The 26,649-nt window shown below is 39.0% G+C and overlaps 1 protein-coding gene across 3 annotated transcripts in view; it reads left to right on the top strand.

The window, feature by feature from the left end:
- Nucleotides 1-26,649, top strand: part of LOC131035058 (2-dehydro-3-deoxyphosphooctonate aldolase 1) — a 172,793-nt gene that overhangs the window by 54,209 nt on the left and 91,935 nt on the right. For all 3 annotated transcript variants that reach the window (XM_057966678.2, XM_057966679.2, XM_057966680.2), the window contains one exon: nt 14,006-14,090. In XM_057966678.2, the coding sequence (XP_057822661.2) occupies nt 14,006-14,090 (85 nt within the window). The remainder of the gene's footprint in view (nt 1-14,005; nt 14,091-26,649) is intronic.

The raw sequence follows: 26,649 nt of genomic DNA, 5'->3' as shown, positions 1-26,649 counted from the left end.
AGAGTATTTGAGGTACTTCGTACCATTCTTGGCAGAAGGATCGAGGTCGAGACAGATGTGGATTTACAAGAATTTGAGGATAGAATCACGATCATCTTTCGCAAGGACGCAGATGTTACAGATGAGCAGTATGATCAGATGTATGCTACCATGCTCCTGATTGATAGAACAAAGGAACTTGAACCTACTTGGGACGCAGCTCTTCTAGATGCATTTGATCAGGTTATCCACTTAGAAGAGAGTATCAAGAATCTTCCCGAGATTCCAAACACAGAAATCGAAGGAATCGTGACAAAATTCATTGCATATGCTAAGAAAGAGAATTGGAAAGGGAATAAGATTCTAGATGAAAGGTTGTTACAGATGACATGACATCTTATTTCTCATTGGTTGATACCTCCTAGATTTTTGTGCCGAATTTAATATTTGGCTATGTATTTAATGTTGTTCAGTAAAAAGGAGGTCATTTGTAACAAACCCTAATTAGGGTTTAGGTGTCATGATCTTGTCCATTGATTTATTTTCAATCTGGACCTTTCATTGTAACTGGGGATGCTATTTATACCCCCATTTTTCATTTCATTTGGTAATAGTGTAATAGATAATAGTTGAATAGTCAGATAAGAGTGAAATAGAGAGATTAGAGTTAGAAGCAATTTTTATTTTGTAGCAAGATTGAGTCTTGAAAAGAGAAATTCAAGCAATTGTTGTATATGATGACTTGGAAATCAATAAAATATTGAAGTTATGGTGTTTTGTTGCAAATTTCTTAAGTTATCTTCATGGTTGTTGGATGTACTTGAATCACACTCAATCAAGGTAGTTTGTTAATTTGACAAACTAAGTGTGAGATTTGATATTTGGTAGGATTCGCAATCCAAACCACTAGCTTCTTGCTGATTGTAGGAACGCCTTGCGTGGTCGACTGGAAAACATTTTGAGTCCTTAACCTTCAAGCATTTTCGTATCTAGGATATGTACCTTCGTAGTAGTGTCCTTGGTCTTTGATGCATTGAACACCATTATTACCTTAGAAGATCGCACTAATTTCAATTAAGTTGTTATCTTATGGCAAAATTGAAGTTGGTTGAGTCTTGCCAAATCTCATTCATGCTAAGTCGTTCATAGGGTTAGGCTAGATTAGACTTCCTTAAACCCTATCCTTTTGCTATTTTTTGAAAGTTCCTTTTAGATTAGTAAAATCTTCGAGCCTTTGGAATCTGTAAGACGCCTTGGAGGAAACAGCAAATCACATCATACCATTAAAAAGCTTGTCCACACGTGGAGACCCCACTAAAAGAACCTTGGAGTCCATCTAACTGATCCTTTTTGCAGATCTTCAGCAGTTAGAGACTATTTTCTCAAGAGAGGATAAGATGCCTTTAGGTATTTTATTCTGTGTATGATTGTGTATAAAATACACGTCAACAGGAGTGCAGATGACTTTGATGCGGATGAAATTCAAGTTCTTGATGCAGCTCGATTTTCCACCAGGGCAATTCATGATCAAATTTGATGAATTTTTATGTAGAGGATTGTGTTGATGGAAGGCGAATTTCTCCAAGTGCAAGTTTTAATGAATTTTGATCTGGATAATTATCCAAATAGGGTTCAATTTTCCGCCAAAGTGATTTTTGGACTTAGTGATGAAATAAAGTGATTTTTTTGACTCCGGATGCAAGTTGATTTTCTCCAGAGGTGTTTTTGGGCAAATTTAATGGATTTTGATTGGGATTTTTATCTCAATAGAGGGCGATTTTCCCCCAAGGGCAACTTGTGACATTTTTTAATAAATTTTATTTGGATTTTTAATCCAGATATGGGGTGATTTTTCCCTAGGTGCCCAAAGTTGGGAAATTTTTGAAAATTTTAAAGGAAGTGAACCCAAATTTAATTGTTTTGCATTTGATGACGATTATTTAATTTTTAAAAAACAATTATTAAATGATTTGCAACATTAATTAATGATTAAGTATTTTTCCCATTGCAAATTGATTTTCCTAGGCAAGTATAAAAGGCAAGTTTTTATCCCACATTGCTTGTGTGGTGAAGTTTCAAGGTGAAAACATGAATAAAGAGACCCAACCAGTATTATAATAATATTATATTTTGCTGATAGTGATTGTTGAGTGGCTGATTTTGAAGATTTCTTCCAGTTGGGCGATTTTGGAGGAGTGTCCATTGGACACCATTGAACGTTTGAAACTGCAAGTTTGTGATTTATTTGTCCAAAACACCTGGTTGCTGCCATTAGGGAGCAGATTACAGCAGGTTGGTGGCCATTTTTTGCCACATGAATTGATTTTGCTAAGGTGGCGCCATTCTTGGGAGCTCGGCAATTTTGTTTTGGAGGTGATTTCCTCCATTTTTGGAGTGATTTGCTTGCATTGGTGACACACCATTGCTGTTGGGAGGCTGTGTTGTTCTCAGACCTACATATTTTTGTCATTGCTGAAGGTGATTTGACTTCCATTGTTGGCTGGAAACTTCATTTTCAGATCTGATTTTACACTTCCAGTCACTTCATACTTAGGCGATTTTGCCTGGAGGTCACTTTGAGGGCATTTCAAGGTGGATTGGACACATTTCCTGAGTACACCGTTGCTGGTGTAAAGTCTGAAACCTTATTTTCAGGTTGTCCTTAGACTTACCTTTCATTTCCAGCCACCTCTACAATTGGAGAATTTCACTTTGTCATCATTTTCTGAGCATTTGGTAGAGTTTTCATCGCTGACCTAAGTCTGAAACCTTCATTTTCAGATCTGTCCTCAGACTTGGACATTTTTAACCAGCTCATTATTTGCACCCAGATTTGACAACTTTGACTTGGGAGGTAAAATTCCATCGATTGCAAGTGTTTATACATGGCTGCAACCTTGTTATGAGACTGATTTTAAGTGTTGTAGGTTGTCTTCAGACCTATTGGCAGCCATTGTTGAGTTTGGGAAGGAGTCTTCAGACATTCAAAGTTGAAACTCAGACCTTTATGTACCTTTTCCAAGTGAAATTTGACCTTTGGTATACTCTTATGATCCTAATTTTGATGAATTTTCTGAGTACACTACGAGTCCTCAGACTTAATTTCCATATCAGACCTCAGCTAAGTCTGAAATTGCTGATTTTTAAAGGTTTCGTGAGGGTTTTAGACCCTATTCTTGTTATATTTACATTCTATTTCAGAATTTGTTAGGAATATGGATAAGGTTTCTGATTTCCATTCCTAAAACTTGTCTAAATCATTAGAAATCAGAACTAATTCAATTCTAAAAATAGTCATTAGGATAATTTTTTCCGAAGTTATTGATTTCTAGCTTTGTACAGGTATTATATCTAACTCCGGGTTTGGAGTTCTGAAGGAGCAATTGAAGATGGTCTAGGAGGGATTTTATCCGGATTCCAAATTGTCATCCCGATGGAAGGATATCATAGACACAAACATGCATTTCCTGAATATGAGGCGGATGCGGCAAAGGATGTTCTGGATAAAGAACCAGATTCCCTCACCTACGTATGCAAACATCATGAGGAGTGGTATCTATCATGCCGCTGGATTTCCACAATCCATACAATGTAGTGAGTTAGTTCTCGAATGCGCAAGACACTATGATCCTCTCTCTAGAATGATTCGGACTCCCAAAGGGGTAACCATTGCCTACCTTGCTGAGGATGCGATTGTCGAAGTGTTTGGAATTCCCCACAATGTTGACATGAAGGATAGAATGAAGGAAGAGTATGAAGCGAAATACAAGTTGAATGCGGATACATGCAAGACCGTAGTGGATGATTGAGCTGAGGCCTCATCATTGCAAGGCACCCAAGACACTCGTGCACAAATTTGAAAGAGGAATATAGCAATTTGGTATTCCTATTGAACCGAGTGATGGGGATGCCACAGGGAGCCCTATTTGAAGGATGGATGTTTTACTTTATCCAGGATTGTATAAGAGGAACGATGATCAATTGGTCAAAAATCATCACCAACAATTTGGATTTCAGTTGAGAAATGTGGAAAGAACTAAGTCATTTGCCATGACTTCTTACCTTGTGTATATACATGCAAGATTTGTCACATATAAAGGATTGATATGCAGAGGTGAAGTCGGAAATGGACGAGGACAATACAAAGTTATGAATGTTATCCACAACTGGACATGCATAGAGTTGAAGACTACAGGAGGGTGAATGATGCATTCACCATGTATATTACAAGGATGTTGCAAGGCAGGATCCACAAGAGGTTGTCCAAAGAGGCGACGAAATTGATTGAACAATATGGATCGTGGTACGTACAGTTTCCCACTTTCACATACCTTATGATTCAGGGATTCAAATCCGAACCATACAAGCTTCCTAGGTATCCTATAGACAAAATGATTCTACTTGAGGTGGTGAGACAACTTCTGGAATTCAATTTCATTCCGAAGGAGAAGCATAGAACATGAATGACTTTTCCTATTGCTATAGGGAAAACTTTGGAAGTATGCCAATTTGCTGCTGCAGCTAGTACGGTGATCAATGAGCTTGCATTCTATCACCTTGGAACCTATAAGAAAAGAGACAGATTTGATCCGCACAAGAACGTTGAAAGGATCAGAGGAGACAGATTCATACACAAGGTGGACATTGAAGATTATTGGGCCAACCTAATGGACAAGCAAGCAATAAAGAGAAGAATGTGGTCCAAGATGTCCGTGGATTTCATGAGAAAGTGTGAACTCTTTCTCATTCCTGATCAGCTATTGGATGATAGTGATCATACTCATCCGCGCTATGAAAATGAAATGAAGAAATCTATCCTATTACCTAGTTGGTCAGAACCGGAGGTCACAGAGTTGAATATGGTAATGAGAGACGTCATGGATTTCTCCAGAGAATGGGTAGACAAACAAATGAATAGATTGATAGATATGGGCGTTGTCTTCACATATGAGAAGATAAAACAGGTGGAATCCTCTCTTGAGGATGATTAGAGGACGGTTAGTGATGTAAGGATTCATGTAGATGAGGGGAGTCAAGCTCCCAAACGTAAGAAAAATACACCTGGAGAATCCAAGACAAAGGGGAAGGAGATAGTTAGGAGAAGAAGAAGAAGAAGAAGGAAAAACCTAGCGCTCCTTTGTCTCCCCTTAGTTTCTCATCAATCAAAGAGATTGACATGCCAGAACAGAGCAAGGAATTTGAACAATGTTCCAACACAGTAATTTTATCGGATAATATTCAGGAGTTGCATGCCATAGCTCAATCCACGCCACCAAATGAAGATGACGAGCAGCTGGGATGTCCTATTGTCCTATTGGAAGTTAGCTTGGGAAATGATGTTCATGATTTGACTAAGGACAAGGAGGATAATGATGATGTTATCTTGGCATTGAAGGAACTTGATTAGGAAATGTGTCTTGATGATGGAATGGAAATGTCCACCATTCCTGATTGGTTGATGAAGAGCATGGAGAAGAGTAAGAAAATGGTAAAGGCTTAGCCTATTGATGATATTGATGATTACTTAGCCAGGAGCAATCAAGAGAAAAAACCTAAGAAGGCTAAGATACTTTCGAATATAGCTAGAGATGAAACAGGAATGTAGATTGCACAGGTGGCTGTATCGATTGGTGATGTGACTATGGATGCAGCTACTCCTATGGATTTCCAGATCACTTTGGTTGCCCTTGGATGGACTACAAAAGAACAAGAGTTCCAGGAACTCAGTGATACTATCAGGGTGATCAATGCAAGGTTAGACATGGAGATTGAGAAGAAAGAAATGTACAGAGAGGAGAATATTGCAAGGATGAGGCATGAGAATCCCGTCTTTGTTTCCCCTATTGCAGTTAATCGTGGACTGCATATTGATTATCAAGTAGCAAGAGATACACTTGTAGAGTTGGGAAAATTGGTTGAAGATGTAAAGAGGCAAGCAGATGACTTCCTTACTTAGTTTGTCTAGGCATTTGACAGGACAATGGCACTCATATTTAGGATACTGTATTTGGAGGGAGTTTGGGATGAATTCCAGCCTATTCAGGAGAAGACTATACCCCGCTTCAAAGTGTTGAAGAAGATTCCAATGTCCACGTTAATTCAGGAGAAAGTTGTGCACGTAGGAGATAGATATGGTTTCCATGGTTGGTATTGCTCATTGGCCATGTGGAAACCCACTAATGAGCATGCACAAAAGGATTGTGCAGAGATGGAAGGATCGATTCAGGAGATACAATCGAGGATCCTTACATCTATTGAAGAATTGTTTGGGATAGATGTCAATGTTGCCAATGGTCTATACTTAGAAGAATTGAGAAATAAGATGAAGTTCATGTACTTCAGCCAGTTGGATTCTTTGAAGAAGAATCAGATTGATGATTTGGTTTCCTTTTTGATTCATGTACATAATTTGCAAAAGCTTGTGCCAGATTGGGAGAACACGTTGGATGCTTGTTCCGATGCATTGGATGTGATTGATGTGCAACAGGATACTTTGCCCAGCATTACCATGGAGGAATTAGATTCTGTATTGGCTAGATTCTTGGAATATGCTGTGAGAGAGAGGGATGCAGGCCAAAATATTCTAGAAGATTCCCTACTTGATGATTAAGCATTATTTCATTGAGTCATATGTTGGTGGCTCCATTTTTTATGTAAACCCTAATCAGGGCAATGATCTTGGCCCTTGATTTTAAATAAATCTTGGCCATTCATTTCTTTTGAGGCTCTATATAAACCCCATTTCCTGTCATTTGTAAGAGAGATTTTTGAGAATTGTTGGTTATATGCTGCAGATTTGAATACAAATCATTTTTCCATTGATGTTGATTTTGTTTAAGTGTTGCATGCATTTGTGGTTCTCATTGCCTCCAAATTAGATTAGAATTTGCTTTCAAGTATTTTAGATTGAATGAAGAAATTTGTTGAATGCATTTGTGTGGAATCCATCTAATCCATACCACTAGCCTCTTGCTGATTGTACGTGTGCCTTGCATGGTCAACTAGAATTTTATATGCACTTAACTTCAATTGTTATACGTCCATTGTTATGCATTAATTTGAATGGTATCAATGTTTGATGGTGATGATTTGAACATCTTTGAAATATGCCTTAGATGATTGCGCTGAGCTCATGTTAAATTGTTCGATTTGATGGTGAGACCTTGCCCAATAGGATTCCATTGAATTGTTCATCCTTTTCTTGCATTCTAGGCTTTAGAATAGAATTCCTAAACCCTATTGCCTTTTGTTCTTTATTAAGAAATCTTTGTTAGATTAGATCAAGAACTCAAGGTGCAAAATCTTAAGTCATCCGCATACCTATTCCAAATCCAGATTCATGATAGATTCCCAAATTGAACAATTACGTAAGTCCTTGAGTGAAAACAACATTATCACATTAAGCCATTGAGTTACTCACATGTCAAGAACTAACTGTAGAAACCTTGGAATCGTCTTAGTTGATTAGATATTTAGCATCTAAGGTGATTTTGTTCAAGAGAGGGCAAAATACTTTGGTATTTTATTGTGTTTGTATGTACCTAAAACACACATCAACAGGGCCGACCTTAGGTTTTGTGTATGCTAGAGGAGAAATGCGCCCAACACTTAGTTTTGTGTGAATAAGCCCTCCACATGTGCTTAGCATAATACTGCACATAAGACCCCACCAAACCCGCTGTGCACACACAAAGCTGGTTTCCACCTAGCAAAGATGGATAAATAAGTCGGTCCCTTTTCATTAGAAGCATTAATAAGCACTGTAAGTTGGCCAGGGTGAAGGAAGGTGATTTTCAAAGAGAAAATCCTATAAAGGATAGATGAAGTCTTTTCATTTGCATCATTCAAATCAAACAAGAAGCAAGGAAGAAATTTGCTAAGTGTGGGCGCAATTGCAAGGTACCCTTGCAATCTCGCCTAGGAAGATTGTCTAAGGATCAAAGCACAAAGTTTGTGCAAGGAATTACATAAATCCCGCCCTGCCTCATTTGTGCAACTACAACTTCAATATGCGCTCAGTATCTAAGTTGTGCAATATGACATGCAAAATGTGCTCGCATCATATTTTGTACACACCATCAGGTCAAGTACATCCACTTTCACTAGTGCATATACCTACCTAGAACTTGCCAATGCAAGCTAGTGTTACATTTGCGCCTCGCTTGAGGGTGATTCAAGGGGGTAAATTCACACACAGGGTTATGCAAGCATACATATGAAATGCGCTCAAGGAATGATCAATAGGCTTAGGCATTGAAAGGTATAAAATTGAAAGGGCTAATGTTATTAGTATTTTAATTCATAGTTGTTTGTTTTGCAGGGTCAAAGCCATGGAGATTGGACAGGTTTAAGGAAGGAGCACTAGCATCAAATTCAAGACATTCATGATGAAGGACTACACCCAAGTGCAAATCAACATCAAAGATGAAGGACTCGAAGCATTGCGACTACTACATAGGGATTAATTTATAAGTTCAAGATCTTCAACATGGATCACCTTACAAACATCAAGGTTTTAAAGACATAGTGATGAGGTTGAAGGATAATTTGACAATCTTCAATTTCCTTTGGAAATCCAAGACTAATTGCCAGTACCACATGTAGATACCCTACATCATGGTGAGCAATCTGAGTCTAAGAAGGGGTCGATGCAAGGCATTTAGGATTCAATACTACATAAGTTGCACATTAAGATCAAGCCTACGCACCATGAAGTTAGGATCAAAAGTCATCAAGGAAAGAACAAACTTGAGATTCCCAAGCAAGAGGGTGAAATTGTGCAAGTGTGATCAAGGATATTGAGATAGTTTCAAAAGAGTTAAGCAAAGTTAGAAAGTCAACTTGATCATGCAAATATGATACAATTTGGGAATATGTCCTGCCATCTTAATCACGTTGAGCAACTGGATAATGTTGAGTATCAAGAGATATTGCTCAATCACAAACAACACTTTGTGATAATCCATATGGTGTAAGCTGAGGTGGCTTCCTCTTTATCATGAACTCAATCAAATACTTCCAAGTCAACTTGTCCAAGTTCATCGAACTTGACTCATCACCTGAAGGAGCAAGTGACACATGTCATTGCATCGAAGTTTGTTCAGCATACCCAACCTTGTTTCTCATTGGTTCGCATTCAAGGATGGACATGTGTCCTAAATGATGTAATTATTTCATTGGTCAAATGAAGGTAGTTGTAACTAACCCTAATTAGGGTTTTCATCTTGTAATCTCGGCCATTGATCTTGAATCAATCGGAGCCTTCAAATTGTAATGAGACCTCTATATAAGGCTTAGTTCTCTCATTTGTAAAGGTTAATGGTGGATTAGTAATTAATAGTTAGAGAATAGTTGTTAGATAGCAGGAGAGGAGAAAAGGAGATTGTTGCCAAGGCTTGTTGTAATAAACATACTATTTTGATTGAAGAAATGGTGTATTTTGGTGTGATATTTTAACATGTTGTATGGTCTCTACTTCTCATAGATTGGATGTGTAGATGGATGGAAGATCTTATTATTGATGAATGGTGAAACCTAATGTTTGTACCACTTGAAGTTTGTTGATTGCAAATTGTAGTGCATGGTTGGCTTGAACTTGATTAAAAGCTTAACTTGAATTGCTATATGCTCATTGTTTGTAATGTTGGTGTGCATAGGTGATATGAAAATCATTTGCTCATCCCTAGGAGATTGCACTATCTTTGTGTGGTTGTTTCTTCATGGCAAAGCAAAGCTTGGTTTGGTTGCATGAAGTCGACAATCATCTCTTACATTCCTAGGATTAGATTAGATATCTTAACCCCTTCCCCTTTTTTCGTTTATTTTCCAAGATAAGTTAGTTTTCATGTTCCAATAGTTTTCGTAAACGTAAGTCCTCTTGTGATTCCAGCAAGATCATATCAAACACACTCAATCTATCCACAACATAAAGTCACATTGTTCGTATGGTAAACCTTGGAGTTGTCTCATTTGATCATATTTTTTAGCATATGAGGTTTCTTTGTTCAAGAGAGGATATAATTCTTAGTATTTTTTTTTGTGTTCGAGGTGTCCTAAAAAACACATCAACAGAACTGGCGCTAGAAGGAGGGCATGAATGCAAACATGTGAATAGTTGAACTTGTAAACGCCAAAGCCTATCAATTTAGTGGAGGATCATTGAAGAATCATCATTACGCTCAACGCAATCATCACAAGAGGAAAGTGAGAATGTTGGATCATCAACCGGACTTGCAAAGAAAGGGAAGTAGTTCATGTTCACATCAACTGTAGGCTGGAACCAATATTAGCTTTCAAGCAAAATATGAAATTTGCTATTCAAAAAATCCCCAAAAGTGAAAAAACTAGAAAAGCCAAAAAAAATCAAAATTTCAAAAAAGAAAGATTTCTCAATGGATGGGCAACGGTTTTGTGTCCAAGGTGATGAACAAGTTGATATTCTTCAGCTTTGATGGACTTTGAATGCATAGCTTCACCCTCACAGCTTGTCCAAATTTGTAGTACCAGGGTAGTGTAGAATCCACGAGCCCTCAAAACATGATGAGTTGCGTTGTCTAACATTCTTGTCAAGAGTTGAGTTAGCATTACAAGGAAGATCTTCTTTTGGGATATCCCCAAGTTGGAGGTCTTCGTAGAGTTAGACTATTCCAATGCTCCACAAAGCAATGATGAGTTTACAAGGTTTAGAGGTTTGATTGAAAATCAGTTGGGTCTTGATGAGAAATTATGCATGGATATTATATTGTTGCCTTGGTGGTGTAGGATTCACAATGCACCTCACTCAGAATTTACTTGCATGTTGTGTCAAGAGGCTATCAATCAAGTTAGTTGCCAGTACAAATTACTTAAATCAGTAGAGGAGTGCATCATTGACAAAATTTGGAGTGCATATCTTGCAGTTAAGGAGTATAGAAGAACAAAAGAATAGCATATTGCTACATCATCCAATAGTGAAGGAACTCAATTGCAAGCCGATAGCACAAGTGAACATAATGATCAATGTGTAGCAGTGAGGGACTTTGCATACCTTGCACCCAAAGAAGAGTGCGTTGAATTGGAAGTTGAGGAAACATGGAAAATGTTCAAGTCAATGGGATGGTGATAGGTGAAGATCAATGTATGGAAGCATCAGGGCATGAGGTTCTACAAAGCATGGATACTTGTGAAGAGCATCATCAAGGACTATATGGACTATTTACTTTCTGTGAACTTGGTCTCAGAGTTTTCTTTTTCGTCCTCTTTGTCCAATACTGACTGTACGACTGGGTTGCCTGTTTGGTCAGCAAGGTCTTCGTTGCCTTATCTAGGAGTGGTAGGTGTGTGGCGATCTCCTCCCACTCACTCATACTGGGTTACTTGTTTGGTCGGCAAGGTCTCCGTTTGCCTTTTCTAGGAGTGCAAGGTGTGTGGCAATCTCCTCCCACTCACTCCTCATACAATGTGTGCCTTCCTTGCTGGATGGTTTTTCTCTCTCCCAACTATGACTCTTGTTGACACTTCTGCTTTTACTTCTTGGTGGACTTTCTAATACCTTGACGATTCTCCGCAACCATCGTCATTGTTTACTGTACTCAGCTGAAAAGATTCTCATTGATCCCTCTCCCTCTTCTCGACTGCTTGCAATACGTATTTGGTCTTTGTTTGTCCACAAGGGCATTAATTGCCGGAGGTACGACGTCTACTCGTGTCACATTCTTTGTCCTCCCTTTGGTTCCTTTTTTTGTATTGTTGTAGTATCTATTGCCTAGGGTCCTCTCAGTCCCATTCTTCCCCGAGATCTTGAAGGACAATAAAGTTACGTGCCAACAACCTCGGTAGTCTCCGGAGAAGATGGTCATCTTCATTGTTCACTGTTAGGTTATCTTGAATGGCGCTCTCAGGAACCTCTCGTTGGAGAGCCTCCCTTTGAACATACGAAACTGACAGATACTTCCCACAAGTACACTAATTCTTGTGACAGTTCGTCTTTTATTATGTACTCTTCTTCAGTTTCAGTTACTTTTGGTTTTTCTACCGGTCAGCCCATTACATCGTCCTACTACCTGTGAATTATATTTTTCAGATTCGTATCAGCAATGGCGCCAAATGTTTACTTGGGTAAGGTAGTGTTACTTAATATATAGAGTAAATGAGAATACTTACAGAACATAGAACAGCAAGTACATAACATGGAATATCAATTACAAATACAAATTCCAGAAAGATAGAGCATTTATTCCATTCAACTTGATATGCAATGTGTACAAATATATACTAGTCCTTGGTTGGTTAAGATTACTAACCATCAGGAACTGTCAAGGAACAAACCACTTGTCGGGGACAAATAACACAACTACATAACATAGTTTTATTTACCAAATAGCCGACTAACTTCTAACACATTTTATTCTCTTGGCTAACTAATATTTGTTTTATAACAAGCTTTGGCACGCTCGGTTGACTACACAGTGGCTGTGTGTGCGTGTGAAAAAGAAAATAAAAAAATATTATTTTTTAGTGACAATTGGGAATTTACCAGTCTTACCATTTCCAAGCTTTCCAAGGAGTTGTACACTTTCCAAGAATAACAAGAAGAGTCAAAGAATAAGTTTGAAGGCTTTAATACCCATTCCAAGCCAGCTTTTAAAGAAGAATAAAGTTTTCAGTAACTCTCCAAATGTGAATCACAACTTTATGTATGCTGCCGTACCATTATTCTAGGCAGCTGTACCATCATAAAAGGATCTGTACCAACATATGGGTTGTCGTACAATACACTAGAAGGGTTTAAATTGTGCACTGATTGGTCTAGGTCAGTGTAAGTTCATCATTGTCACTATTTGATTAGTTTGAATGTATTTCTGGACATATAAATAAATCTGCTACAGTTATTTCATATGTTTCTTAAAGAAATCTGGTGCATATTCATCTATTTAGTAAAAGAAAAGTTGTTAACAGCATCTGAAATTATAAAAGTATATTAATGTGGTAACTACTTCTAAAATTATGTGAATACCATATCGGATGCAAACTGTTTGACGAAATGCTTGCATATCAAAATTGTGATAATTTGCAAGTTTGATCAGAGAGGGATATTACATCTTGAGGGATGCTTTCATATGTGCCTATGGCAGACTAACCTTGAAATGTAACCTTCCATTCTATGGAAGTGCATGCATGCCTTTGTCTTCCTTCTTTAGGTTTTATGATTGTTTACCTTGTTTTCATATGTATTTTGGGATTAGTTCAATGCTATTATCTGAGTAAATCCCCGAGATTCTTAGTTTCATTATATGAGTTTTGTCTTTCAGTGAGCAGTATCACTTTGATAGTCTGTCATGGTTCTCTTTTGGTGTCTAATCTTGTTTGCTGGGTGCCACCCACACACTCTAGCTCATGTTTAAGAAAATTGAGGATCCTGTGGGAGGGAAGAAAGAAATAAAGAAATTATATTAATGCCGTGAAATGACCAAAAGTAGGTCTATGGGACTAGAGGTTACAGCTGTTAACAAAAGAAAGTTCTAGGAAGAGAGAACTTTAGAATCAAAACAATAAAATTATGTAACACGAAATAAAGCATTGCGCCTCTAACAAATATCAATGAAGGGTGAATGAAAGCCCCAAAAGCATGTGCTGGTGAAGGTTGGAAGCAAATCTCATTGAAGAGATACGTTGGTTTTTCCTTCATTAAATGTACAAGGGAAATTCCTCAATATACATGCTCAATGCTAAGCATCTCTGAGATGCATATACACAGATGGAATATGGGGAAAACAAATTTCATTAGGACATTCTTCAATTCATTCAAGCTTAAAAAGTCAGGAGTGACAATTAAGTTCCTCAAAAATTCAATTCAGAAGAGAAAGATTGCCATGAAATGAGGTGAAATTAATGTGAATGAAAATTTATTAACAAATATCACCTTAATGCATAGGAATAGAAAGCTATAGCTCACTGCGGCAGAATTTGATACACACACACTTATGTTTTAGTTTCTGAATTTTGATGCATGGAAAATGAATAAATGCTCAATCTTAATCATATGCAGGTCATGGTAAACTCGAGTGAGAAAGTCAGGTTAGCAGGCAACCCAAATGTAATGGTTTGTGAGCGTGGTACAATGTTTGGATACAGTGAGTCAACATCTTCTCCAATTCTTTGAAATATGAATTTGTGCTTATAAAAGATGATATTATGTGACCTCTGTATAAACACACTGCTTTTAGCCTTTCCTAGGTGATTGTTGAATGCTTGACTAGAGAAACTAAATTCTTTAAAAGGAGAAGTGTTATTGTAAGGAATATAAATAATTGCTCTAGATGTTAGGCTGCAGGGTAAGCATTAATTTAAAGAGCTGTTATGTCCTAGTTTCAGACTAATCTGTTATAACTGTAAAGAGAAGACAAGATTGGCTAATGTACTACAAGCTATGTGGCGTTTCAGTATACTGCAATGTTATTATCTGCAAATTGCCACCATTCCTGCCCTCTTCCAGGTCTCTGACCAGATACATTATTTTCTTATATATAGTTTATGCTTTGCTGGGATGATTAGAGGTTCAAAGAAATAAAGTTGATATGGTTTACATTAGAAGTGGAGGAAAATATATCCTTATTTCTTTCTCACATATTAGATGCAAGGCCTTTGATTTGGCCTTGGTATGTCCAAGGCACATCTTGGGAGGAACGTAGGCAATTTACATAAAATATGTATATAAAAAATTACAAACCCAAAAAATTAATTGCCATTAAGCCCTGTAAATTTTGTACCGTCCATTTGTTGGTCAAAGCTGTGGCATAAGGAATCTGTTCTCTGGGATTGTGTCCTTATCCCTGATAAATCGATTATCTAGAGGTCAACTACCCAGCCCATTCTTTGCTGTTCTCTCTAATTGTTGTTACATGCTATAGAATTTGAGTGGGGCTTTTCGCTTTAACCAGCTCATGCAAGCAGACGAGACAGGCCATTTCTATAAATGTTTTGCACCTTACAATTTGTTTTGAAGTTATAAGATTATAGGGGTTCTATAGGGGCTCCATCACTTCAATATGCCATAAAAGACCTAATTAGACTAGAAAATTACATTCACAGCCAGCCTGAATATATAAAGAGAACATAGAAAAATAGCAAGCCAACATGCTGCACCTACCTAATGAACAATACTATACTACTGGCAACAGCGACTTGACCTTACACCATAGAAGGGCAAAGTCCTAGTGTGAAGCCCAAAAGACAAAACAGCAACCAACGAAACATATACAATTAATGAAACCTAACAACATTATAACAGAGAACAACCGTCAACTACCATCTTAATAATCACTATCAACCACTGGAGACAAAGGTATGTTCCATAATTCTGCCACTCCCTAGTGCTCCATACTGTTGATGAGTCTGAAGTCGGACTTCAACTCCTTCCGGTCAACATAGAATAGAATTCAAATAGCAATCCCAATCTCTCTTGCATAAGGAAGTTCCAGTGCTACTGAAACGATCACTAGGAAACAACCTCAAGGTTCATTTTGACAGGTCTTGATTGAGGGATGGCTCAGAAGTTGATGTGTCTTGCTGGTAGACACGAGGGGACTTACGTTTTATGGATAGAATGAGTTTTAAAATTCATACCATACAATGTAGGTCCTCGTGTTACCAACAAGACACATCAATTTCTGAGCCATCCCTCAGTCAAGACCCGACAAAATGAACCTTGAGGTTGTTTCCTAGTGATCGTTTCAGTAGCACTGGAACTTCCTTACGCAAGAGAGAATGGGATTGCTATTTGAATTCTATTCTGTGTTGATCGGAAGCAGTTGAAGTCCGACTTCAGACACATCAACAAAATTGGCGCTAGGAGGGCCAAGCTGGATAGAATTGGCTCCTTCTCTCCGGAGAGGTTTGAAAGAATTCTGAGATCTACTCCTGAGCTTGAAAACTTTGCTGGAATTCAGTTTTATAGGCGTAGACAGTATTGCAGGGTTGCAGACCCAAGTGAATCCGGTTTTCCAAATCCACATTTTGCTGTCCCAGAAAGTGTTGTCCGCACAGTCCCAGTAATTATTGCTCAAGCGGTCGCTCCAGTTCCACACATCCAGCCACAGATGGCTCATAATCATCTTGCTCCAAATGATGCGACCTGGCTGGTTGACAACCCATCCCCACTGGTTTTCACTAATTATCATGACATGCCCAAAAGTCCGGATAAGTTTTGTTCCATATTTGAAATCAATGATTCAAATATAACAGCGGAGGAGCACATAAAAATCTTTGAAGATGTGCTACGTAATAGGCAGATCGAATACGCTGATGTGTCATGTAGGCTCTCCCCTTATTCTTTGGGGGAAGATGCATTGTACTGGTTCATTCACCTGTTGACTTCATCCATTGACTCTTGGGAAAAGCTGAAAACTGCCTTCATCGACAAATATGGTATACCCATCACACCCACAGAGTTATACAGATAGTTTGTGGAGGTAAAGAGACAGGAGCACGAGCCTATTAGCTCCTTCAATAATAGATTTCACAAGGCATATACCAGATTGCAGGATCCCTACATAGTGATGCTTCAGCTAGGGAAATCTATTTTTCTACTTTAGACTATCTTACAACAATGTTTGTCCGGCAGTCTCATCTTGCACCAACCGACTTGACGGAGGCTTATGCCAAGGCCATAGAAATTAGCAAAGGCTTAGGCCAGAATGTTGCAGGACCCTTGCTTCATCTAGGACCACCTGCTATGCCAAACCAAATCTATGGGATAGGCCAAGCCTTGGCTCATCATACACCTATAATGAATCAAGTCCCATAGCTTGCATATCGGCTCCTTGCCCCTGCAAACCAATTGGTGCTCCATCTTGGACCACCTATATCTCAGGCGCCTCCCAACCAGCATGTATATCTGCAAAACATTGCCCCATCCACTAGGAAGTAGGAGGAGAAAGATGAAACGAAAGAGTTGACTGATCAAATGAGGAAACTCTCTACCGAGGTAACTTATCTATGCAACCAGAATAATTAGCTGCAGAACTCGCAGAGGAATCAACACCAAAACCAGCACCAAAATCAGTACCAGAACTAGAACTACCAAAGGCCAAATAGGACATGGAACACCCGTCCTAACAATGGTGGAGGTCTTACACCACTGGACAACCCGCCAGTAGCTGAATAGGCCAGCAGACAAGGTATTTCTCGTAGAAGCCACTCTATCCAACTGGTGCAGGCTGCACAACACTAATTAGCACTCAGAACTAGTGTAACAAATTTCAAGTGGCAACCAATATATTTCAGCGAGAGGTTGAAAATATAGTGTCCCAATCAACACCTCCCCTCACTGGGTATGAGATAGTTCCCTTGCTCAGGTATGATACAACCTTGGTCTTAGAAAGTTATATCCCTCCTTTTTTCTTCCCAAATCAAGAAGAAAATGAAGTAGCTGATGCAAGCCAGCTTGTGGATGTGAATGCATTCCAATAATACCAACGTGGCAACTGGGGATACTACAATAACAATAACCAAAACAACAACAGTGGCCTATATACCACATCCACACCTCCAAAGGATATTCAAGTTCCCCTAGATCAAAATGCGAGCAACAACCCAGGGTACCCACGAGCACCACAACAGTATGTAAACCAAGGCCCACCCCAAAAGGCACCGGCTACCCCCAAAGCACCCATCTTCTCAAATCAATCAATTGTCGCCCCAAATCAGACGACAACCCTGAGGTTAACCCAAGTAGAGCAATCCTCCGATAAGTCGGAAATCGATAGGCTGGGTCAACTGGTAGTAGAAGAGTTTAGGAAGGTCAAAATCGACTTGTCGCTGGTTGAGTTGATAGGGTTTCCGAAGTTAGAGAAGCAGTGCTGAGTAGCCCAAGCAAAGAAAAGATATGATCACTCAGGCCAGAAAGCTCCAGCTGAAAAACCCATAAAAAATAATAATGAGTTAAGAGATTGAGGGACAACACATGCCACAGGTGCATCAGTGAATCATGTGGCACATATCGAGTTTTCAGCTAATGAGCCTGTAAAGAATGACATTGGAGTGAGAGCTCATGGCAAAGCTCAAGATAGAAGTATGATGGGTAATGAAATGGCCCAGGTAGAGACCACAATTAACGTATTCACAGAAAAACAAGAACCACCACCATTCCTGCTGACGCTTAGAATCGTTGGCTAGAATTTGCATGCCTGTTTGATAGATTCAGGGGCTTCGGCCAACGTCATGCCTTTATCCATATGTAATGCTCTAGGCGTAACTCCCACAAAGACAGAGAAAGGTAACACAGTTGGACAAAATTGAAGCGAATGTAGTGGGTGAATTGAACAATATACACATGCAGCTAACCGCAGATCCACGCATCCAAATGTACATTGACATCCAAGTGGTAGACATCCCTGGGGCATATGGTATGCTGTTAAGCAGAGATTGGATCCGAGTCCTCAACGGATGGCTGCATTCAAGCTTTACCCACATGTGGCTACCCTGGAGAGGTGTGGCAAACCAAATCCGAATAGAGTCTGAACCCAGACTTAAGCTAATGATCACATAATACAATCAAACAAATGAGACTCTGTTTTTAGAGTTTGATTTGGGAACCTACAGGCCTGATATGGGTTTGACCAATGAGGTCTTACTGGTTCAGTGTTCAGGATTAGTTTCAAACTTAGAAAAGAATTTTAGAAAACACTGAGGTGCAGAAAGAATAGGATGATGTCTCATCATCCGCAGAAGAGAACAAGCTGTTTGGCAACTTCAAAGACTTTTTTTGCAAATGTGTGGAGCAAGCACAACTGTTAGGCCATAGAGTTCCCATTAAAGATTTGCTTTTGCCCAATTGGTGCAGAGTCCACAACACTATCCATTTTGAAGTCACATGTTCACCGTGTAGGACAACATTAGATTAAGTGCAGAAGAGGCACTAAATGAATTAAAACCTCAAGTACCGCAACAAGCGTTTGCTGCTTCACCAACATGTTGAGAAAATGAAGTCCTCCAACATAAAAGTAATGGAATTCAAAAGCTGGAAGCTCAGACCTGCACCACGCCAGATTCAAATCAGACTTGGACCTTAAGGTTTGACGGTTCTAAGTCCAATCGAGGAGCTGCGGCTGGAATAGAATTGATAAGCCCTATTGGTGAAACCTATCTGGCCACTTATAGACTGCAATTTCACTGCACCAATAACGTAGCAAAGTATGAATCTTTGGTTCATGGACTACTGTTAGCCATCCACAAGGGAGCACGAATATTGCATTGCTTTGGAGATTAAGAAGTGGCGGTCAGACAGGTCAGAAAACAATATACTTGTCACTTTTAGAGACTGAATTGCTACCACAACCGCTTGTGGAATTTAATTGAAAGTTTTGATGCTTTTAACTTCAAGACTATTTTCAAATCACAGAATCAAGTAGCTGATTCCCTGGCACAAGCTGCAAGCTCGTTGGAGCCGCTGGCAATGCAAAGTTTGAAAAAGTTAACTGTTGAGTTGACATCAGTCCCTTCTATCCTTGACAATATCACCAATTTTCAGGTATTCGAAGATGATAAGCATATTTTAGACTTCATCACAAGCTCAGATGTATTCGCAACACAAATAATTGATGAAGTGGAGCCTAAGGTGTTGAGACATGGACCAGCTAGGACTAGAACCTAGGACCTTCCATACGCTGCTCGAGTGCTCTACCACTGAGCTACCGGCCCCTCTTGGACCAGTCCATCGTCGGTCCGGGTGTGGCTTATTTCCAACACCAACACCCCCCCTTAAGCCACACCTCTCGTGTGCTTGGGGCTCCTAGCCTGGACCTGGCTCTGATACCATGTAAATGTTTTCAATTTTCTATTCAATGAGCAAGATATATAATGTTATTGTATCTTTCATGTAATTGTCAATTCACTATATAATAAATCTGATTATTATATGGTATGTTGCAGATGGAGAAAGAGCATTAATAAATTTCGATGATCTTCCAACATTCACCGATTGATATATATGTATATGCAACCAAAGGGGATCAAGTAATACCTTGACCGGTCATGTCTATTAGACATGACCGATCAAGATATTACTTGATCGTGCCTCTTCAAACCATAACCGTAGTTAACCGATACCAATCGGTGTGTAGTATTTAATAAATACAACCGATACTAATCAGTGTTCTATGCATTACGATTTATAACCGATGTTAATCGGTATTTAAGCATTGGTTAAGAACTCGATATTAATCAGGATTTGTTTGCAAGGTTATATATATATATATATAAATCGAGGAATACGATCACGACAAGATCGTATGTGTGAATATCAACATAAGTTTAAATGATCATGCATATGATCATCATTATTGGTATAAGAAAAACCGAAAATAACATATAGAAGAGTAGTTATAATAATCATCAGACAAAGGAATGATAAATGAAGTCTTATCATAGTCTATCGATGAGATAGATGATTGAATGAGAGACTTCATTTATCTCTCATTCAGTCATTTATCTTACCGAGGCTATCATGTATCAACATAAGGAAGCAAAAATTGACATCGAATGTGTCCTGAACCTCAAGACAAACACTATTCCCCGAGGCATGGTACAGCTGGAAAGAATATTTGATTGGGATCAGCTGAAGTCTCGTAAGGACAATGATTCTGAAGGTGGCATATGTGACAAGATCAACATGGGCACGAGAGATAATGAGAGGAATGTGCTGATTGGAAAAGTGTGCACAACTCAAGAGAGAGATGGAATTCTCAGAAACATGAGAGAATTTCTAGATGTTATTGCATGGGGGTATGAAAACCTGAAAACCTATGATACCTCCATCATTACGCACACCATATCACTTAGGCTAGATGCAAAACCATTTAGGCAAATGCAGTGACCAGTAAATGCCCTTTTGGAGACTTTGATCTATTAGGAAGTAAAGAAGCTACTGGCCGCCCACATTATTTTTCCAGTAAGGCATTCTACATGGGTTGCGACCGTTGTCTCTATGAGGAAGAAGAATGGTGAAATCAAATTGTGCATAGATTTCTGCAATTTGAACAAGGCATCGGAAAAGAATAACTATTTGCTGCTCTCTTTAGATGAAGTGTTGCAGATTGTTAACGAATCCCAAATGATGTCATTCTTAGATGGGTATTCCTGTTACAACCAGGTAATGGTCGAGTATGAGGACAGATTGAAGACAACATTCACAACCAAATGGGGGATGTTTGCATACAGACGGATGCCCTTTGGATTGCTCAATGCAGGTGTGACGTTTCAGCGTGCCATGGATATTGCCTTCAAGGACCTAGTAGAAAAGTTTATAATCATCTACATGGACGATCTGAATGTGTTCTCCAAGAAAAGGGAAGACCATGTGGATGATTTGCAAAAAGTTTTTCAGTGGTGCTGACAAATCAGGGTGTCTTTAAACCCCAAGAAATGTATGTTCGGGGTGACTGAAGGTAAGTTACTCGGTCATGTTATCTCAGACAGAGGGATCTTAATCGATCCCTACAGGATCAAAGTGATTTTACAGATCAACCTTCCCGCAAGCAAGAAAGAGTTGAAATCATACTTTGGGAAGATAAATTTGTTAAAAAATTCATCACCGGATTTGCAGAGATAGTCCAGCCTCTAAACAACATGCTCAAGAAAGATGCCAAGATAGATGTCCAGACTCTAATAGCTAAAAAGGCTTTTGAGGAGATTAAATAGGCTATTGTCCAGACGCCAGTTTTGGTAAGCCCCGATTATCTAAAGCCATTCTATATTTATTCTTTTGCTTCTGAGCATACCTATGTAGCTATTTTAACTCATAGGAAAGACGAAGAAGGGGAACACCCAATAGAATTCATGAGTACCCCCTTGAAAGACACTGAGTTTAGGTATCCTAATGTAGAGTAGCAGGCATATGCACTGGTCAAAGCTATTAGGAAATTCTGGCACTATATACTAAGGAGCAAAATACACGCTATAGTTCCAGATGTTGCTGTAAAAACACTGCTAATGCAGAATGAGCTGGGAGAACGAAGAGGCAAGTGGGTGATTATCATCCAGAAATATGATATAGAAATCTAGCCAATGAAGCTAGTCAGAAGGCAAGCTTTAACGCAGACCCTCACATCTGAATGTTCAGGGATTGTACATCAGCAATACCTACTTGAGCAAACCTCGCCAGATGAGTGTTACGATGACATCACTTTTTATTTGCTAAATACACGCTATAGTTCCAGATGTTGCTATAAAAACACTGCTGATGCATAATGAGCTGGGAGAACGAAGAGGCAAGTGGGTGACTATTATCCATGAATATGATATAGAAATCCAGCCAATGAAGCTAGTCAGAGGTCAAGCTTTAACGCAGCCCCTCACATCTGAATGTTCAGGGATTGTACGTCAGCAATACCTACTTGAGCAAACCTTGCCAGATGAGTGTTACGATGACATCACTTTTTATTTGCTAAATCAAAGATGCCCATCACATCTCAATCTAGTGCAGAAAAGAGCTCTTAGGATGAAAAGAAGCCGCTTTATGTTGCAAGGAGCTTTCCTGTACCGGAAGAACCATGAGGGGATTTACCTGAGATGCGTAAATCGGGAAGAAGCAAGGCACATCATAGAGCAGTTCCACATCAAATATGGAACGAGGCATGGATCAGACTTGGCTACGACCCATCAAATATTGAGGGCAAGCTATTATTGGCCTATCCTATTCAGGGACACCTATGAGCACGTTAAGACCTGTCATGTTTGCCAGGTAGCTGCCACCAAGGAACGGATGCCAGCAATGCTGTTGCAGCTGGTCGTGGAGGTGAAGTCATTCGCACAATGGGCACTCGACTTTATTGGTATGATCAATCCACCTTCCTTAGTGCAACACAAGTACATTCTAACTGCTTCTGACTATTGTACCAGGTGGTCTGAAGCTCAAGCTTTAAAACAATGCAATGCTGATGCTGTTATCAAATTTTTAGAAGAGACCATTATTACTCGTTTTGGATGTCCTCATGCTTTAGTATGTTAATGGTCCCGCGTTTGCATCTTTGAAATTTTCTAATTGGGTTTTTGATTATGGGATCACATTAAAATTTTCATCTAATTACTATCCCCAAGGGAACGTTCTAGTCGAGTCCACAAACAAGAACCTGTTACAGGTGATTAAAAAACTGCTTAACAAGAATCCAAAGGATTGGCACATCCAACTGAGGTTTGCCCTCTGGGCAGACCGCACAAGACTTAAGTCGTCCATTGGAACATCACCCTATCATTTAGTGTATGGACTAGACCCCATTTTCCCTGTGCAACTGAGAATCCCCACCTTGCAGTTCATGCAAGAATACCTGGGAATTGATAGCAATGTCGAAGCCAGGCTGCCCCAACTATTGTATCTAGAAGAAAAGAGGGACAACGAAATAGATAACTTTGCCAAGCACCAGGAGGTGGTCAAGCATTGGTTTGATAGGAGGGGAAAGGTGAAAACTTTTCGTATTTCTGATCGCATCCTTTGCTGGGACAAAGCACATGAACAGAAAGGAGAGCATGAAAAATTTGACAATCTCTGGCTCAGTCCTTTGCAAATTACAGAGATCCTAGAAGATAATGCATTCCAACTGAAGACCTTAATAGGCGAGGACGTTTCCTTGGCTATGAATGGTCAATTTCTTAAGCATTACTTCCAACCTTAGGTTTCGTTTGAAGCCTTCCCTGTGTAAATAGTTAGAATAGTTTCCCTGTTTTCCATTTTAGTTTAGTTTGCTTTTCACTGTAGTCTAGGTTTGCTTTCGAAAGGGGTATGTCTTTTGTCATTTTGAAAGAGTTTTGTGTTCGCCGCATGGCATTGGTGTACAAAGTCAAAGGTTTGTTTCCTACTGTTTCTTTGATCTTAGCTCTGGTAAGGCACTTAATGACCAGAACGTGCCATAGGAAATTCAGATCTATCTAGAAAACCTTTCCATTCAAAATATTGTTACTCATCAAAATTATCCTCAACATCGTGATTACTGCACTTTACATTTAACGATTAGCATATGATTAGTTTTTCGTCAAAAGGAGACTATGTCAATGTCAAAATTTGAAGCTCTGCTTCAGTGACCACTGTCATGCTCAATCCCACATAAGCTTCATTGCCTGCAAGCCAATGAAAAATGAAAATAAAAGAGAAAATCAGAAGAAAGAAGTCTGAAATGCAAAGTAATTATCAAAATGACTAGGCTTTGGGAGTGTAGACACTTCTGCCTGTATTCAAAAAGAAAATCTATTGGAAACAGAGCAATCTCTGTGAGCTTACAAGCGATAACTCCGCCGGGGCTATGGAGGCTTGCTGGCAGCGAGGCTCTATCCAGGTTGCTTTTGGAACATGAGTCCCCTAGGTAACTTGACATAGTGAAACATTGGTGCTTCAACTTTTGCTAGGTTGGAGTGAACCCCATTACACACTAGATAATCCAATAACGCATGATTTGATTTGACCTGTGATATTATTTAGTCCTAAAAGACTTTTCTCTATCTTTTTGTCCAACCTATGGTGGCTAACCAAAGATTCTAGGTTGGATGCGGACTATCATCCCTGAAATGATTGGAAGCATTTCTCCAATAGAGTTGCCATTTGTTGTGCCTTGCACACACTCCCCGTTGTCGATAGGGTTCCCCTTTTGTTGCCTGCCTCTTCAAGGTCTTGAATAGGAGTTTTTTGTTTAGTTTGCAGAGTTAGATGTAGTATGGATTGGTCTGGTCAGAGTATGCCATGGGATTTGGTGAGAAGCTCTTGCATTTGGTTTCACAATGCCAAGCTTGATCCTAAAAGGTGATGGAGATTTTTAAAGGGAAAATTTAAAATGGGAATTGCACTTTTACCTCTCGGAACAAAACTTCCCCTTGAAAGATAAAATCCTAAAGAAAAGGGAGCTATTAAAATTTCTATCAAAAGTGCCGAGTTTGGGCGTCATTAACAGTCTTGCATTTTACCTCAAAATCACACATTTTCCTTTAAAAAGCCAAATTTCCCCCTAAAGGTGTTAAAATTGCAAGTTGCAAAGGGGCGAAAGGAAAAATAAATAAAGGCATTTTTCTTTTAAAACTCAAAATTGCACATTTTCCTTTAAAAAGCCGAATTTCCCCCTAAAGGTGTTAAAATTGCAAGTTGCAAAGGGGTGAAAGGAAAAATAAATAAAGGCGTTTTTCTCTTAAAATTCAAAATCGCACATTTTCCTTTAAAAACCCGAACTTCCCCCTAAAGGTGTAAAAATTGCAAGTTGCAAAGGGGCGAAAGGAAAAATAAATAAAGGCGTTTTTCTTTTAAAACTCAAAATTGCACATTTTCCTTAAAAAAGCTGAATTTCTCCCTTCTAACGCAAGTGATGGCTAAGTAAAAGTGAAACGCGAAAGAAAATTCGGCGTTTTGGGCGAATTTGCAAGTCTTGCGATGAAAGTTTTATCGCATTTTTCTTTGAAAAGCCGAATTCTCTTCAGTGAGGGTAAAAAGTGAAAGTGGAGAAACTCGCATTTCTCCTTAAAAACTTGAGTTTCTCCCGTTGATAGCCAAGTCGCGAGTTTTTTGCAAAAAAATGAAAGTGCGTGATAAAGTTATCGAGTTTTTGCCATTCACCTAAAAAGACCGATCTTTTCCCCTAAGCGATTAGGTGTTTAAGTGAAAGTCGGGTTTTTTGAGGGGTTTGCGAGCTTAAAATAAAGAATGTTTCTTGCAAATTGCCTAAAAGGGCCGAGTTTTTCCCCGAGTCAAATAAATTGAAAAAGTTTGCCAAACAAGTTTCACGTTGCATTTAGAAAAACCGAAGTTTTGCCCACACTAGCCCATCGAGTTGTAAGGGAGGCGAACAAGAGAAAGGCAAAAGGGCTTTTTAAAAAAAAAAGAAACTCGCAATTTAGCTTGCAAAGCTGAGTTTGGCCCATCACTTTGAATTGGCTCAATGAAAGAAAAGAAATAAGGGAGCCAACAATGATATCGCAATTTCCTTTAAAAGGCCGATCTTTCCCTTCAAGCCTTGCAAAAGCGCATTAAGAAAGGGAGCGAAAGTAAAATGCAAAGGGGAGGTGTTTTGTATTGCAAAGTCACACAATTCACTCTTTCCTGCAAACCCGAAGTTCTCCCCCTTGATGCAGAATTGAAGCAAGGAAAGCGATTGAGAGTCGGCATTTTTCTTATTCCCAGTGCCTTTGTGAATCTTGTGGAATAAACTCCTGATCTTGAATGTAACTTGCCTCAAAAAGAGGGCATTTTCTTTTGATTTCCCTCCAACCATTGAGGTTCATCCAACGCTTGTAGCAAGCGAGCTCTCAACTGTTTCCAGGTATGCCTAATTGCTACTAAAGTTTTAAAATTTTCATGTATACAATGATAGATAGGCATGTTCTAGCTAGGGTTTGTATGCAATGTAAATGATGCAAACTTTAAAATCCAACTTTGGAATCCATCATTTGCTACCAAAGCCGTGCCCACAATTTGGAAATTTTAAACTTAGGAACATTTCCGGAATGTTAGCTAAAATGGGAAATTTCAAAAAACTTCTTTCCAAAGCCTTAAAAATGCTGAAAACTTCCCTTCAGTTGACAAGCAAATTTGAAACTTAAAGTATCCCAGGAAACAACGTTCAAACTATAAGATGCATCCGAGCCAATAAAAGTTTAAATTCGAATCGTACCAAAATCCAAATTGCCAGCCACGCAACAAAGACAGCCATTATAACAACTTTT

This window comes from Cryptomeria japonica, chromosome 3 (genome assembly GCF_030272615.1).
Source record: "Cryptomeria japonica chromosome 3, Sugi_1.0, whole genome shotgun sequence".
Taxonomy (NCBI): domain Eukaryota; kingdom Viridiplantae; phylum Streptophyta; class Pinopsida; order Cupressales; family Cupressaceae; genus Cryptomeria; species Cryptomeria japonica.
This window is presented reverse-complemented; position numbering and strand designations above follow the sequence as displayed.